At 39.6% G+C, this 16,999-nt stretch overlaps 4 protein-coding genes across 4 annotated transcripts; 3 read left to right on the top strand and 1 right to left on the bottom strand.

Annotated features, from left to right (window-relative positions):
• Positions 1-2,390: 2,390 nt before the first annotated feature.
• On the top strand, positions 2,391-3,138 carry LOC308374433 (protein FAM167A-like; the record flags this gene model as incomplete). Its single annotated transcript, XM_080850209.1, has 2 exons — positions 2,391-2,705; positions 2,875-3,138. The coding sequence occupies 2 exons, from the start codon at positions 2,391-2,393 to the stop codon at positions 3,136-3,138; spliced, it is 579 nt and encodes a 192-aa protein (XP_080706335.1).
• A 1,833-nt stretch (positions 3,139-4,971) lies between these two features.
• On the top strand, positions 4,972-5,822 carry LOC308374435 (ras-related protein Rab-39A; the record flags this gene model as incomplete). The annotated part of the gene is made up of 2 exons (XM_080850211.1): positions 4,972-5,186; positions 5,402-5,822. The coding sequence occupies 2 exons, from the start codon at positions 4,972-4,974 to the stop codon at positions 5,820-5,822; spliced, it is 636 nt and encodes a 211-aa protein (XP_080706337.1).
• A 2,151-nt stretch (positions 5,823-7,973) lies between these two features.
• Positions 7,974-11,341, top strand: rhd (Rh blood group, D antigen; the record flags this gene model as incomplete). The annotated part of the gene is made up of 10 exons (XM_080850402.1): positions 7,974-8,106; positions 8,805-8,994; positions 9,134-9,284; positions 9,401-9,548; positions 10,070-10,233; positions 10,474-10,611; positions 10,692-10,819; positions 10,915-10,994; positions 11,116-11,189; positions 11,315-11,341. The coding sequence occupies 10 exons, from the start codon at positions 7,974-7,976 to the stop codon at positions 11,339-11,341; spliced, it is 1,233 nt and encodes a 410-aa protein (XP_080706528.1).
• A 163-nt stretch (positions 11,342-11,504) lies between these two features.
• tmem50a (transmembrane protein 50A) lies at positions 11,505-16,720 on the bottom strand. The gene is made up of 7 exons (XM_080850785.1): positions 16,659-16,720; positions 15,775-15,885; positions 15,561-15,673; positions 15,404-15,471; positions 13,167-13,259; positions 12,615-12,675; positions 11,505-12,468 (listed from the first exon to the last, which is right to left on the bottom strand). The coding sequence occupies exons 2-7, from the start codon at positions 15,874-15,876 to the stop codon at positions 12,423-12,425; spliced, it is 483 nt and encodes a 160-aa protein (XP_080706911.1). The 5' UTR covers positions 15,877-15,885; positions 16,659-16,720; the 3' UTR covers positions 11,505-12,422.
• Positions 16,721-16,999: the final 279 nt, after the last annotated feature.

The following is a 16,999-nucleotide window of genomic DNA, read 5'->3' on the forward strand; positions in this document are numbered from 1 at the left end:
ATTTGGCCCTCCAAGGCCCTACGGTTCTCGGGATATTCGAAGAAAACTGTGTCGCGCCACCTACCTACTAATCATATAAATCAATTTATTGCATGCCCTCCCTTGAACGGAATTCCACGAAACTTAACGTGCAGTCAGAAAGTGTCATAATGATCCCACACCTCCGATTTCGTGCAGTTCTGACCTTGTCAACTTACAATTAAAATGTTTTACAACACTCCATTTTTTCTTTTTCATTTGTAACTAGGTGGACCTTGTCTGGGAATTCCCTGCCCCTTCACTGCATTGCATTTGCTCAGTTAGTCTGGCCAACTACTCATCAGCGATTCACTTCACTCACGTAATTGGACACGCCTTTAACCAATCAGACCAACGATACTATACAACGATACAACGATCGGTAATAAAGCAAACACATATTTTTTCTGTATGAATTGTTCCAGGGCAAGTTTCTGTTCTGTTTTCAAAGAAAACTTGCCTTATCGAAGTTTTGCAGTGCTTCGGCGGCCACCATGTCCAATGTTTAAAAACTCTCTGTGCAGTAGATTTTGTAACGTAGCCGTGGTAAGTTTAAATCCGCCAATGGTGCGCCAGGTAGCCAAAAGCCAGTTTGTGATTGGCTCCAAGGATTCTGGAAATCTTGAAATGAACGGGTATCCAAAGTTGGCCAGACCCACTGCAGAGGCAAAATCAATTTGGCCGAAAGAAGTGGGGCGGGACTTCCCAGACTAAGGTGGACCTATACATGAAATAAGTGGTAGTGGAATGGTTGACGTGGCCTCTTAAGACCAACATACAAAAAAAAAGTGGTCCTCCTAGGCCCTACGGTTTTCGACTTATTCACAGAAAACTGAATCGCCCCACCATCTTTAAAAGGGGTCCAGTCCGACGGGAGTGCAACGGATCAAAACGAAAATCAGTGGTTCCACGCTAATCTAGAAAGGCTACATGCCCACCAAATTTCGTGCACCCCGGTGTTTCAGTGTACCGGAAATCGTTGACAGAAAATCGGCAAACAGAAAAAAAAAAAAAAAAAAAATGGAAAAAAAAACTCTGACTAAACCTATCGCGCGGCGGTCAAAAATATATGCATTCATCTAAAGTGATTTTGTTATAAATTATGTCAACTCATTAGTTTTAAGTTACTGTTCCATAGCAATTGATAATGCATCACAATGTCTCCCATTCATAATATTCATTACATTGGATAGTGCTGCTAGCTGCACTCTGGTGCTGCATGGTGTGTTATTGTAGGTTGTACAGGTGGTCAACTGGAAAATATTGCATTTCATTCAGTTTCATACAATGCATTTGTTATTTTGATGGGATGGAATTGTGAGTGTGTCCACACTAAGAACCTTGATGGTGAACCTCTTCTGAACTGTAGGTGGTACAGCAGATTCACTGTCTGTTGGATTTACATTTAGATGAGGCTGAATCAACAGATTAATAAGTGTCTATGACGTGTTTGATTGTCTTTGGGACCATGCTTTTTTTGTTTATGAAAATGAGGGGCACGTTTATGTTAACTCCCTGCGTCTTTCACTAAGGAAACTGTTTGATCATGCCAAGTGAGCAAATCTCAAGCAATTCAAGATCATGTTTAATACATAGCTGTTCTAAAGGCTATTCTACAAAGTATTGTTTTGTAAAGTATATGAACGCAAATGTCATTCTCCGACAAGAGAACAGAGTGGTGTGTCATTAAATCCTCACCTCAATCTTAGCTGCAAAGGAAATTTCGCAATACTAACAATGCAGACACCTAATTACAGGGAGGAGTAACTGCTAATCCCAATCTCTTGTAAGGCATGTGGCAAAAGTCCAAAGCAGAGCAAGAAGAATCTTAATGCAGTCATAGTTTGTAAACATAGTGTTTTTCTGAATAAAATCAATTATTATATTGCTATATGAGTTATATTCATCGGGAATGTTGGTTTGGTTGATTCACTTCCTGTTTACTGTTTGCACAACTAAATGGTTGTATAAGTGCATGTTCTTTTCCAAAAACGGCTTTATTTTGTGGTTTTGTTTTCCTCTTGACATTTTGATTTGTTGAACTTGCATTTCAATAACCAATGTAAATACTAATATAATTTGAATACTAATGGAAATGGCAATTCAAATTAAAATGATCAAGTGAGAAGTGCCGAGATGTGAAATTGTCCTTGACATACATACACTTTATTTTATTTTAGGAAGGCATTCCTAAAGTATCAAGTTTTGGTCTTAACAAGGAGAAGAGGTAAGTGCTATTATCGCTTCTGTCTATTGATGTTCTAGTCACATTTTGAATATAAAATATAATCTGTAACAACTCACTGTAATTTGGTCTGAAATAAATATTCCACCAGTATTTGAAATGTAAACATGTCTTTCATCAAGGGGCCATGGCTATCGAGCGAATCCCAAGCATTATGGTGGGAGATTTTGGAGGAAAAGAAATACTGGGCCTCTGCCAGGAAGACCACCTGTTGAGTCTGAAGGCTCTCACCGAGAAGCTGCAGCTGGAGACAAGAAGGTCCTCTTACCTGGAGTGGATGGCCCAGCTGGAGGCCCAGGCTATGAGGGGCCAGAATGGGAAAGTGGAGTATGTGGCAGTCACAGAGGACAAATATGCTCCTGGATCTCTGATGCGGCAGGGACCCAGGGACGCAGGGACGCAGGGACGCAGGGACGCAGGGCCTGGCAAGGGGTGCAACAGAGCATACAAAATGTGACAACGTACGATGAACTTCAATTAGCCAATGGAGAAATTCAGTAATGCCACTTCAGTGGCCCTGGTGATATTGTTATTTAGGAGACCAAAACATACAGACAGAGGTGGTGGTATTATTTTTTTGAAATAACTCATCATTTAACATTCATCCTCAGAAAGAAATGTGTGTACAGGACCAGCAGCTGGCCCAGCAACTGATGTGCCTGCGCAGTGACATCAACAAGCTGAAGATCGAGCAGACGTGTCACCTCCACCGCAAGATGCTTAATGACACCACGCTTGAGCTGGAAAAACGAGACGAGCTGTCAGACCTGCTCTGCGACTCACCCATCACACCCAGATTCGGGCTGTCTGCCCCGCTTAAGCTCATTGGGGTCACCAAGATGAACATCAACGCCCGACGCTTCTCCCTGTGCTAGCAGAGCCGATGCACGGCTGAGGGCACCTTCAGCACCGTCAGCATGTGGATGTGTTTGATGGATGGTATGATGTGTTGGTATGGAAGAATGTGTTTTCACCGTGACAGATTGTAGGATGAACAAATATCAAATCTTGACATATTTTAAACATATAAATCATGTTTAAAGTTATTATTTCGGCTCAGTGGAGCTAACACCTTTGTTTGAGCTGAGATTAGGAATTTTAATTATTCTGAAAGAATTTGTATGGGTAAGTCACGGTCATGGTTTTTGAATGACCTTTGTGTTTATCTTTAACAAGCTCCAGCCTTTCTGATATAACATTGAGGAACCCTTTCAGCTGCAACTAAAAGTCTGTACTGCACATTATTCAAGAGGAGACCTGAGGTCATGTCTCGACACCAAGGCCTTATCATTACACATGCCTTATCATTAGGCCACTGCACAGAATTTAAGGACATCGCTCTCATTCTCAATGAGATTACCATGTTCTGTGTGTATCCATTGTAATTGTATGACATATTTGATTTTCAGTTGACGATAAATCAGTGTTTTTCTTGAATAAATTGTTTTGTCATGATATTTAGTTGGTTTTGTCATGCTGTTTTTCTGACTTGTTAGGTCTGACATAAGGGTATGGTTTGGCCTATCTTATAGTTGCTTTGTTTTAAGGTACATTCACACTATGTGACAATCCCTTTTCTAAAAGAAAAAAACAAATAGTGCCACTGGGCCAAAGTCATGCTCTGTCTTGCTTGACAACTCAAAGAAAAGGAAAAGGTCAGCAAAACAAAGGTATGCAGTACGAAGGAAGGTGAGAATGGACTCTTGTCTTTGAGAAAACTGAACAAATACAGTGCATTCAGAAAGTACTCAGACCCCTTCACATATTATCATGTTGCAGCCTCATGCCATTTAATTAATGTACCCCCTCATCAATCTACACTCAATACCACATAATGAAAGTAAAAATAGTTTTAATAATGTTTGCGTATTTATTCAAAAGGAAAACCAGAAATGTTTCTCTGCATCTCTAGGGCTAAGCCAGAGTGACCATAAGGTTCTTGGTCACCTCTCTTACCAAGAACCTTGCCCCCCCCCCCCCCCCCCCCCCCCCCCCCCCAGCCACACAGCACACGCACACGCACACGCACAAACACACACACAGAGACTTCCCAAAATCATGACCAATTGAATCAATTGAATTTACCACAGGCAGACTCCATGCAAGGTGCATGATGACCAAGAGAAATGGGAAGCACTTGAGCTAAATTTTAAGCGTCAAGGCAAAGGGTCTAAATACTTTTTTCCTTTGAAAGACATTTTCTCTTTGTTATTATGGGGTATTGAGCACCGATTGGTGTGGGAAAAATAAAATTTCAATGATTTTAGCATGAGACTGCAACATAACACGATGTGAAAATGTGAAGGGGTCTAAATACTTTCTGAATGCATTGTAGATGTATTTAGTCATCCATTGCATCCCCAAGAAGTTTATTTATGTTCCAAAATTCTCAGTATGACACTTAAGAGACAGAAGTGCCTGTTCTGACATAGTCAGCTTTATTATGACGCACAAATGTAGTATTGAGATCTGCCCATATACACAAAGCCTAACCCATTCACACCTAGGTGTGGACTCAAGCACAATTGTGAAGAAATGCTTTTGTATTCAACCTGTTTGTTCAGTCAGAGTAGGATTTACCCAACATTCATTGAAACTTATTTCAGCAAGGAACTATTCTAAAAATCGAGCTGAAGCAGTGAAGATCTCTCCAGCCAACTGCACTGTTTCCCAACGTATGCTCTTCATCCATTCATACTGGCAGCAGAATGGAGGCATCGTGGAACTTCAGGTTTGGAATCGTCATCCTTGGGGACTCATCAGTAGGGAAGTCCTCTCTTCTCCACCGCTACACAGAGGGCACATTTGATGACTCCAGACAGTCTCCACTTGGAATTGATTTTAAAGTTCATCATCTGGATTTTGACCCGGGTGTTGTAATCAAAATGCTCCTGTGGGATACTGCTGGACAAGAGAGATTCAGGTGAGCTGTAGTAATCATGTTAAAAAATTATATTACTATCAGAAAGTACAAGTTGTATTCTCATTTAACAAGCATCATGGATTGATGGCATAGATCAGTAAAAACATAAAATTACCATTTTATGGCATAGTAATATATATATACTGTACATATTGAAGAAACATTGGGGGCGTATTTGCCATGGCAAGTTGTTACTGATGTTTACGTTCACACAGGTCAATTGCCAAGTCCTACATGAGGAACTCTGTTGGGTGCTTACTCGTATTTGACATCTCCCAGAGACAGACCTTTGAGCGTATCCGCAGTTGGCAACAGGAGGTGCTTGACTATGTCAAACCTAACCCTATGATATTCATGCTGGTGGGCCACAAGTGTGACTTGGATGTAGGAAGAATGGTCACCATGCTGGAAGCAGAGGCCCTGGCTAAGAAGCTCAACATGGTGGGTTATCTGGAAGTCTCTTCAAAGGACAACACTAATGTTAGCCTGGCTTTTCAGACTTTGGCCCAGGGGATCTATAATCAGTTCCAGAAACGCAGAATCTCCATTCGAGACGGATGGTATGGTTTTACAATTGGAGCACCTGTCCAGACTAAGCCTGTCCAGACAAAGGAATCTGGTTGTCAGTGTGGCTGAGGATGGATTCTGACAAAAAGTGTAACTGTAGCGAAAGGAGAGAGCAGGCACCCCCGTCCGGACTCCAACCCAGGTCTGTGGGGTACAAAAATGTTCACCCTGACCCCAATACAAAAGAGCAGGGTCATTGGTATGGCAGTCAGAGTGCATACTCAACCGTAGTGATGCCACAGTAGCCACCAGCAGTTATGCAGGTTACAGAAGCATTGAATAGTGCCAATAATGCATCTTTTTGGTGTCACAGACACATTCTAACATTAACACACACTGGATGTTAAATAGAAATGATCAATACATTCCAACATGTTCTTTTAACTTGATGACTTTGATAAACTGTGATAAATCTGAAAAATGAAGCAGACAAATATTATTCTAAAAATGGTGGTATGGATAGTTTCCAAACTTGTGTTATTTTGAATAGTTAATCCTGAATAGTTTTTTTGTTTTGTTAGATTCAATATTCCATTCAATAGGAAAATGTAAATATCTTTTCATGTTCCACATTAACTTTCCTGTACATGCTCAAAGCAGGAAAGAGCTGTCACTGCTTGCCTTTCTCTTTAATTCATCTGTCTTCTGAGTACTGGGGCCCCTCTGTACTTTCCCTTACCCCGTCTTTTGTATGTTTGCACCCAGTTTCTGTCTGTCTGGTTAACCCAGTGGCATGGGAAGTGGAAGTGACACTTTCACACTTGACACAGACAAACAGTGGCGCTGAATTGAATTGAGACCATTTCAGGGCTTTTAGTTTTACTTTCACTGCGAAAAGCTGGAGTTGTCACATGATGAGTGGGGTTGTCTTCAGTTGTGCTGGATCTGTTTGCATTCTCAATTCTCTATTTTGTCAGGATGAGATGTTACAGTAATATATTGTATTGTAAAGCTTCGCTGAGTTTTTTTTTTTCCCAAATGTTCACTTTTTTGATTTACACCATTAAAATGTCATATGTTCTGAACATTCATCAGTTGATCATACCATAAACTTATAATAGGGGATAAAGAGTCAGATGAATGATTATGGATTATGGATGATTATGTCAGATTTGTAATAATTAAACATGTTACATGTTAAATTCTTTCTTTAGGAGACAAAACATTCTCCATCAATGCTGTAGAATTTCTTTGCAACCCTGTGTGCAGGTTAAATCCTGATTTTCTGGCTCTCCAATGTGTGCTTTTTAACAATATAGTAGATATCATTATTTGTCCATAATTAAGTGGCCACATTTTTCTGTTGAACTGGAATCATTTTAGGACCCCTATCGTAACGCGACCTATTATCCCGCGGGCCACCAAAAAATCCGCTTAACAAATATGTTTTTATCAATATAAATATGGTTTAATGAATCAACCTTACATATTTCACAAGTGACAGGTCTGTAGACAATGCACGAAGTCTTGTTTGACTCTCAGCAGGAACATTTCTTACCGTATTTTCCGATTTGTTTTGTACAGTCGCGAAAATGGCAACGACCTATTATCCCGCATTGATTTAAAATGCCGTTGGAAATAAAGCTCAACAAGAAAAAGAATTTACACCGAACGTCGCGAAATCAAAATTCTACTATTTGTATCAGGCTGGTTTGTACACGCAGTAGGCTATTACAACACTATCTTATACACTTCAATACGCTGTATATGTGCCATTTTTGCTACCAAGCTAATTTAAATACCCTTTTTGGGCAGGGACTTAAGTTTTCCGAAATCCGCGATCCTGGATGGCACAGAAATCAATATTAAGTAACGTGTAGGCTACCAGCGCTTGCGGGATAATAGGTCGTGCGGGATAATAGGTCGGGCTACGATATTTGTTTTGTAATTATTCGGTTTTCTTTCTATTGTAGCTTATGTGGATAATACATTTATATCCTCTGAGTTCAAGGTCCCATTGGAAACTGAGTTGTGATATTGAGGCTGAATTTAGTCAAAGCAATACATTTGCTGTTCATCATTAGTATCCTATTAAGAATATCTTCTGGTTTCATTCAGCTTTTAGGTCAACTTGAATTCCTGTCAAACGATGAAAGGGTAATGTATCAGTAGTTCTATTTTTTTTTTTTTTTTTTTACAGCAGAAACGCCCCTTTTGCCCCATACGCAAAGTAAATCATCGTGTGAGCGAATGCTAAAATTTTTCAGTTGACACTAAATAATGGCGCCACAATACGCACCTAGTCTTCGGTCACGTCTCCCTCCCATTGCCTTTCTCTTGGAGACGGTATTTGTCTTGTTTTTTGTGTTTTACGTGGATGTTTCATACGTAGATTCCGTCAGGTTTTATGCAGGTTTGTACAAAATATTGCCTCAATATATGCCACCACGGTACAACATGTGTTTATTTTCTTCCAAAAAGTTAAGGCATTTGAGTATACTTTGTGACTTAGACATGTACAGTATTTGTATAATAATCTAATATTCTAACATACCCAAACAGTCAAATAAGACTTTTAGAACAGCGAGTTTAAAATACATTCTTTCTACATGCATCTGTAGCTTCTCCAACTCTACAGTTGGGTGGAGATGGAGATTATGCAGTCCTGGCTAATGCTGATAACAGTAAAAACTCCCTGCATTACCATCCGGGCCAAATTCTTAATTATGACTTAAGCTTTAAAGAGAAATATCCCTATAGGCTTACATTTACATGGCGACAGTTAGCCTTATGAAACTTTGCCAATGAAAGGAATTAAGGCATTGTAAAGACTGGAATGGTCATGTGGCCTGCGTGGCTCGGGTAACTGGCTCTTAATTGTGTGCACTGAAACCGGGAGCTCCTTGAATTGACAATGGTTTTGCCTAATCTTTTAAGGAACAACATAACTGCCATTGAAACAAATGTGTATCTAAACTCACTCAATTTCTGCAAGATAACTATGGTCTACACACTACAGTTAAAATCAGCCATTATTTGGATTAATGTGTGTCCATTAGCGTTCATGACATTTAACCTGAATTTGAAGGCATTTTCTCTTTTGGTTTCAAGAGTTCCAGGATGTCCATGTGATGGTTTTTATGGGTTTTGCCTTCTCTTCCACCTTCCTGGTGCGTAATGGCTTCAGCAGTTCTGGCTTCAGCTTACTAGTTGCAGCCATGGCAGTGCAGTGGGCCATTGTGGTTCAGACTCTTCTGCACTTACCACATCTTGGGAGAAAGACCAGACTCACCATAGAAAGGTATTACTCTGTGCCTAATCCTGAGAATTATCAGACACCAAAAATCAACACTCACCTGAGCATTGTGAAAAGACATGATGTAAGGTTTCATATTAAACAATGATCCCAACCCATTATTTATTAATGTCTGTTGTGCCAGTTTGGTGTTTGCAGAGATAAGTGCAGCCTCATCTGTAATTGCCATGGGTGTTGTTCTTGGGAAGACCAACCCTGTTCACCTTCTCCTCATGTCTTTGATGGAGGTTGCTGGGTTCACCATAAATCACTGGCTACTTCAAACTTTACTGAAGGTAAAACATAACCCTGGGATTAACCATCTAATTGTATGAGGTTATGTTTTACATGTCTTGTGTATTTCAAAATGCAGAGATCTGGGGATATAATTAAATAGCATGCATCCTACCAGGTCAAACTACACCACAGCCTCATGCTCCTCCACATATATGGGGCCTTCTTTGGAATTATGACATCATGGACACTGTATCGTAAGGGTATTGAACCGCGTCATGAAAAAGAGAAGTCGGATCGAAAGATGGCTTTATTCTCATTATTTGGTGAGTGTAAAAATGCAGGTGATTTAACTTTGACCTTCTTAAACCAAACGTGTGGAGCATTCTGCCTCGCTTAAGGTATGTTTTCATATAAGTTACTAGGTTTTGGTACCTTGTTCAAATTCATTTTGATGGTATAAGGTCATGTGAAGGATAGATGAACACACAACGTATGGTATGTAGGTATTTATATTTGCTATATAGCCAAAAGACATCAGTTAGCATGCTGGCAAGCTGTTATCAGTGCCAGCTGTGGTGTTGTTGGTGTTTGAAAGGTTTTTAGCACGCTTAGCTTTAGACCAAATCTCCTTTCTGCTGCTTTAAATATGTGGATGAGATTGTGGTCATAGTGGCGATCCTTTAGTGACAGGGAAAATATGACTGTCAATCAGTCAAGCACTCAACTGCGATCACAGAGCGATAGCATAACTATTTGGCATTGATACTGAGTTGTTTTTTATGAGCCCTGTTTCTTCCCCACTACAGATTGAGTAATTCGTCTTGGTTTGATATCTATTTTTCAGGGACCCTCTTCCTATGGATGTTCTGGCCCAGCTTTAACTCACTGTTTTTCTCGACCAAAGCTAAAATAAATGTCATCTGTAGCACATACCTGTCTATGGCTGTCAGTGCTGTGACTGCCATCGCAATTTCTGTCCTCTCAAACCCTCGTGGAAAAATCAACATGGTGAGGTTTGCACTGAACTGCAGAGTCTTGAAGGCTTTTTTTATGAGCAACAATTACTGAGCCAAAGAAAGAGGGAGGGCATGAAGTCTTTCATTGTTAATCAAAGGAAGTATATACAGAAACGTGTGTCAACTAAAAATATAGATTTTGTAACTTTACATCTCCACCTTGCAATACAGTTGACACTTCGGGGAGTGGTATTATGCTTGTAGCTGACTGCTCCAGCTGTTATTCTGCCAGCTTCATGTACAGAGCGGCATTCTTGCTGGTGGTGTTGCTGTGGGAGCCACTATGTCAACATTTCCTCTACCTTGGGTTGCCATGGCAGTGGGGTTATCAGCTGGCATAATGTCAACCTTGGGATCTATATACATCAAGGTACACATTTGTATTTACATTGGATTGATGAGTATGGATTGGCAAAATGTAATAACCTTTCTTTGTATTCTCTCATTAAGCCACTTATGCAAATAGTTTTCAAATGCCACGACACCTGCAGCATACTCAGTGTTTATGGGATCCCTGGCATTCTGGGATGGTTTGTTCGGCTCTTTCTTCAGCTTGCGAACTCGGAGAGCACGACAGTGTAGGTGGCATTTTATAAAACTTTCCTGTGGGTTTCTTCCATGACCCAAAAGCAATGCTTGAAAGTTAAAACATTCTCAAATCCTGATCCATCAGGGCAGTAAGGTTTGCCGCGTACCACATCACAATCCTCCTCTTCACACTTGCTTCAAGTGTTACTTTGGGAGTCATAACAGGTACATAGGGATTCATATTTTAAAAGTATACTTAAAAGATTGACAATCTCCTCTCAGCAACAATATAGAGAGGATCCTTCCACCTGCTGAAGTTTTCTTGGATGTTGGCTGTATTTTTCAGGCTTCATCCTAAAATTTAAGATTTGGAGACCCCTTCAGGACAGGAAGTGCTTTGATGATCAGGCCTTCTGGGAAGTAAGTTTATTGCCTGTGAAAGTACCTATACTCTGTTACAAATGTGATGATGATATTCAGATGTTCATCTTAGTCCAACAAAAACTAGTATTTGTTACAATACACTAATACCAAGAGTTTTGCAGTTCCCCCACCTGGCAGAACGCAAATGAGAAGATGGGAACCATGGATAACCTTTGACAAAAAATAATAAAACCATATACAATTATCTTCTTTTGAATTTATTTACTTCTTCAGAAGCTTGATTAGCACATATGTGGGGCACATTTTCCATCCGGAAATATACATAAAAAAAACAATCTTAGAATCTTTATGTAGTCCACTTTTTATTTGTTTTGCAAGGTAAGCCATGTAAAGAGCCAGTATTGTGGCATCTTGGAGAACAAAAACTAAAAAGGAGTACATATTCCTTTCCCAACATCAGATGTAGACCATTCAAACAGTGTTGACAAGACCAGTTTATTTATTTATTTTCTCAAAACATGTACCTCAGATATCAAATTGTGCTTTTTACATTATGCAACTGTTTTTTGCTAAAGCAACCACATACCATTATATAAATAAAGTATATACTTAAGTGAAAGCGACAGAATATACAGTCTGTATTTGCTCATATGGAGACATATGTCGTGAGGGCTACAGCACAAACACTTTTAGCCAAAGGTACATTTAATGTCTTTTTGTTAAGGGGGACAAGTTCCGTAACATACTTGTATTCACAACATGAACAGAATTTCAAGCTCTATGATTTTAAAATCATTCCCTTTTGAAATATTGGGTTGAATAGCCATACAAACTCATACTAACTTTGATTTAGTGTATTTGAAAATATACAGAATATAAAAAAAAGAAAATGCTGTAGCAGTTAGTATCATAGCACTGGGTGTATTAACAATTTACACCTCTGCTTTACTGACACATAAATCAGTCCCCGGTCCCCAACCACTACTCTTATTAGGATATTGTTTTGGTTAAGTGTTCCTACCACTGACATCTGCATCAAGCAAAATGAAATACCACACCATGGTATAGACTACAGACACAGCAACCCGAGCCTGAATGAGTTTAATATAAAAATGGCAGAGGCCTCCTGCCTTTTTTCATTCTAATGTTCACCACCTAACATTGGGGTCCATTTTGCAGTTTTGATCACACCAGGGGTCAGGTTGAACCAAAGGGAAGAAGGCCAGCAGAAGCAGGAGTGCATAACAGAGCTGTTGAGTGAAGACATCATCACTGCCACAAGTCTTCAGTGCGTCCAAACTTAAACACGAGGCCACTGAAACGTAAAAGAAGATGTTGGTGCAAACACTAACGTCAAAACTCTACTCAAGAGTCAAGCTTTCATTTCACCACAGTTGCTATGATCCAATTACGCCCACTAACTTTACTTTTCATAACAGACAACCAAACAGAAACACTTACCCAAAGAAAATGAAAGCATTTTGGAAAAACACTGCGATCCCAGGGTAGACAATTACTTTCTCTGCACACAAAGAAGATAAACGTGAACAATACAGATTCACTCAACATTTTCACACAAGAAAGTAATTCATAATTTAGTTTAAAATGTGAGTATTTTGCCAAGACAAAATCATGTTTCTTTGTCTCCTCCCTCTGAAGTTTAATTCAAAGTACAAGTCTATTCGAGTAAAATCTGGACAATGGCTGTGTAAGGTCCTGAATATACTCGTGGCAAGTATGTACTCACATGTTTATGATCACTGACCCCCATATACTATAGGGGTGTGGTGTGCACCATCTGCTCTGACTTCCTTTACAGCAGCTATAACCTAAACCACTCCCCAGTGTTTGGAAATTTCGTCGTTGGAAATTTAAATAATATAAAATACTGGACAGTATTTATTTAATGGACCTTCTATTTTAACTGCTCGTTTCCAGACTAGCTACAGCCAGGTTACTGTAATATGGTCAGTAATCTAAAATGCAGAACACCTGCAGGTAAAGGAGACTTACGGGGGACAACAAATCCTCCAAACAAGATCCACATGGAGGCGATGAGTGATCCAAATGCCAGCATAAAGCCAATGAAAAGCCACACTCTGGCACCTAGAATAATACATTAAATGGAATTATGTACATTGTATTTAAAAAGGTATAAATATTAAAATATCAATAATTTGAGGTCCTACATACCAGTCATAAAATCAAATACACAAGCAGAACAGCATAGTGATTTCTTTTACCGGGGTGATTCTATTGAGCATTTGAAAACCATCTTCACTTGTTAATTTGTGACAGTGAATTGCTGTTAGATTAGGGCCTCCTTATATCTACCACAAACTGGGATAGATCATTTTCAAAAACCAACTAAAGATGCATTTTCCGCAGAAAATGCTAAGTGTGATTGTATCACAGGATCAGAAGACCCTGATCTTTCTCACTCTATGCAAGGTACAAGGATGTGAATGTTTCAACCAACAAAGGAATGGTTTGACTCTAGCAACCCCCTGTTGGAAAAGTCACAGGGTATGCTTGCTTTGTATTCAAAATGCTTGTATGAGCCTTGTGTTTAGAATTGTCACAAGAAACGCAGCAACCATCCATTCAACAAAGGTCCCGTTAACTCAGATGGAACTATTTTTTATCACCCAGAATTTGGCAGCTGGGGCATGGAGCAGTTAAAAGTTCCAAACATTTGTGACAGTCAATGCAACTTAAGGCGGCTGCATGCTACAGCGTTGGGGGTTAACGGTTGCGCAAAATTTACTCGGTGCAGTTCATGCTCCCAAAGGTTGCGCGTGTTGTTATGAGCCTGCCATTTGCCTGGCAGATAGAAAGCTGTTTCCCTAACAGAAAGTCTGAAGCTTGAAGTTCTTTTCAAACCTTTGCTTGGGTAGCACTGTTAAACTGAGCAGAGAAGCAGACTACATTTGAGTAATCTCATCTCGTAACATTCGTTTTCTAAAAACAATCACATAGTATTGCATGTTTTACTGTGGTAGAAAATACGTTAGCTTAATGCTAACGTATATGGAAAATCCTATAGACACCGCGCTAGGTATTAGCATCAAGTAATTCACGTTAATGTTTTTGTATGAGCCTGACATTTGCTCTGCAGATAGATAACAGGTTCCCTAACAGAAAGTCTGAAGCTTGAAGTTCTTTTCAAACCTTTACTTGGGAAGCACTGTAAAACTGAGTAGACATGCAGAATATTTTAGTAACCTCATCTCGTATCATTCGTTGATAGAATGCAGGCTGCGAGGCTCGCGTAAGGGCTTACGTAAAAAATGACGCAAGTCTAGAAAAAGGGGCCGACGCACGCAAGACGTAAGAAGTCGCGCAAGGGTCACGCAAGGGGCTTGCGCGGCCTCTTGCGCTTACGCTTACGTAAGGAAGCATGAATCAGCCTTTAATCAGCTTTAACAAGTATGTAGAACTATTATGTTTTATGAGTAGGTGTGAGTAGGAATTAAACTGAGTTAATACGTATTTAATTTTTGTATTAGGTAGTTCCCTCTTCAATAGCATGGGCTGTTCCTACACCGATTTAAACCTAAACTGTTATGGTTTGAATTTGATCCATTTATAGCTCATTAAAGGAAAAATGAATCCTTTGAAATAATGATTATAGGCACTATAATAACTATAGGCGCAGTTCATAAATCCATATCACAATAGCCTGAAGACATGGCTTAAACAGAAGCCAGCTAACAGCACAGGCATAGATTGCTGTTAGACATCATAGCACGCTAATTTAACAGCTTTGGTTACCTAAGTTGCCTATGGTTTAAAGCACACGGGGGCAAACATAACATGCTCACGTTAATCATTCTTTGCAATTAATAAGCTTTAATCATCATCCAATCGGAATATGATGGTAACTTTAATTAAACATCCATATATATAGTGTTCATTTGAGCCAATTTCTCAAAATCAGCTCAGCATTTAAAGGCAGTCTTGGGTTTACAGTGATCACAACCACTTGCGGGTGATGTTAAATGGCAACGCCTAAGTGTGAATGGGCCACAACTTTCGGTGTGCGTGTCTGCAGTATAATCAATGCCGTATAATTACTGAGATTGCACTAATTAGGCAGGAGATTGGTGAAATTAGATAAATAGCATAAGGAGGTTACTATGGGGAGAACCACTATCAGAACAATAATGCTTGAGCTTCAAGATCCATGTGGTGTTAAAACTGACACAGGATATATAATACTGTGGGACAGTATCTCAGCTGCCACTTACCAGTCTGTCCCAGACATCCTTCACTGTAGCTGTCTCCCCTCACCTGTCCATTGGAGACTGCATTGATCCTGCAAACAGAACATCATCATTGCAAATGGACTTCACAGTCTCAGTATTTCACAGTCTCATTCTAGTGTGAGCCACTGCAGTGACTTACATTAAAAAGGCTACAGTTGCTATAACCCCACATGTGTGGTATGCATGGTGGAATTCATCCTCTTTTGGATACTTCACAGCTGCATCAATGATGATCCACCAACCTGTGAAGAACTTCAGAGATAAAGACAGTGTAAGTCTATTATAGATTAGATTATGCAAAATATAATAATTGTAAATTGTACATATGTGTGCATATAACTGAATTAACCTACAAGAACCCCAGCAGCTATTGAAGCAATTGTGTTTCTCTTTTCACCCCAGTCTACATTGCATTCACAGTCGCCACATCTGATTCCATCCAGAAATCCTGACATGATTGTTGACTGAGAAACACAGGGAAATACAAAAACAGGTTATAATTTCACATAAGCAACTCGTTAGACAGGTTATATCGCCATAAATGGAACTGAAAACAGGCCCAACATCACACTCAATTCAAAAGGCTCGCACATTTACAAAACAAACGCATAGGTCTCTTCGCGTTGATAACTGGGAAATGTAGGCCACTAAGGCACTACCTCCTACAAAACAATGCAAAGGAACTTAATATAAACTACAATTTCTGTCAAAAACCAAGCCCCCTCAAATGTAGCCAAGGAGACCAATGTCTTATTTGAAGAACTTATTATCAGTGAACCAGAGTGCTAAAACCTCTTCGTTATTTTTGGACTTTCGATGTAGTGTCCTCGACACTGCGCAATCACAATGAATGTTCTCTAGTGAAACACTACACAAAGGATTAACCTTAGCTGTTAGTGGATAGCGAAAGTTGTTTTCATGAGACAGTTTAGAAAATAATATAATTACTTGTGTTTATAAATGTTTGATAATGTATGGCTTTTCTATCGACTGCAAATGCTGCCAATGGAATAAAAGCCTCTATTCCTCCAACAAGCTAGCTTAGGTAGCAGTCAGCTGCCAGCTCTTGTGAGCTAACGTTATCCTGGCTAAGTTAGCTTGTGTCATTCCAGAGATGCACGTTGACCCACTACTCCAAAACGTACCATAATTCAGATAAAGGGGCAATGTGTTTTTTTTTTTATCAACCACACATTTAAACGAATCTAGATGTGAATGTACATATACGGCACATTACCAGTTCAGATGTTGTCTTCGGTCCAGTTTCCTTCTTGCTTCCGACCTAAATGTATCATGCGCATGCTCAGTTATCGTCTATGCGTTATTTGCGTGTGAGGAGGTTTGATTGCACAGCTTCACTACCATTGGGGTGCAGTTACTAACCATATTCCAGTGCTTTGGGCTACATCTTAAATATTAATGGTTCATCTGTCTCTATAATAATGTCACATTCGTGATTTCTTAATAGGTCGTATATTGTATTTCCCCCTATCAAAAAGTGCCAGATTACTAGTTTTTAAGTCATGGGAGGGAGCATGTTGTTGGTCATATGACAGTCATTCTTGATCAAAAGGATAA

The sequence above is a fragment of the Sprattus sprattus genome, assembly GCF_963457725.1.
Source record: "Sprattus sprattus genome assembly, chromosome: 13".
Taxonomy (NCBI): domain Eukaryota; kingdom Metazoa; phylum Chordata; class Actinopteri; order Clupeiformes; family Clupeidae; genus Sprattus; species Sprattus sprattus.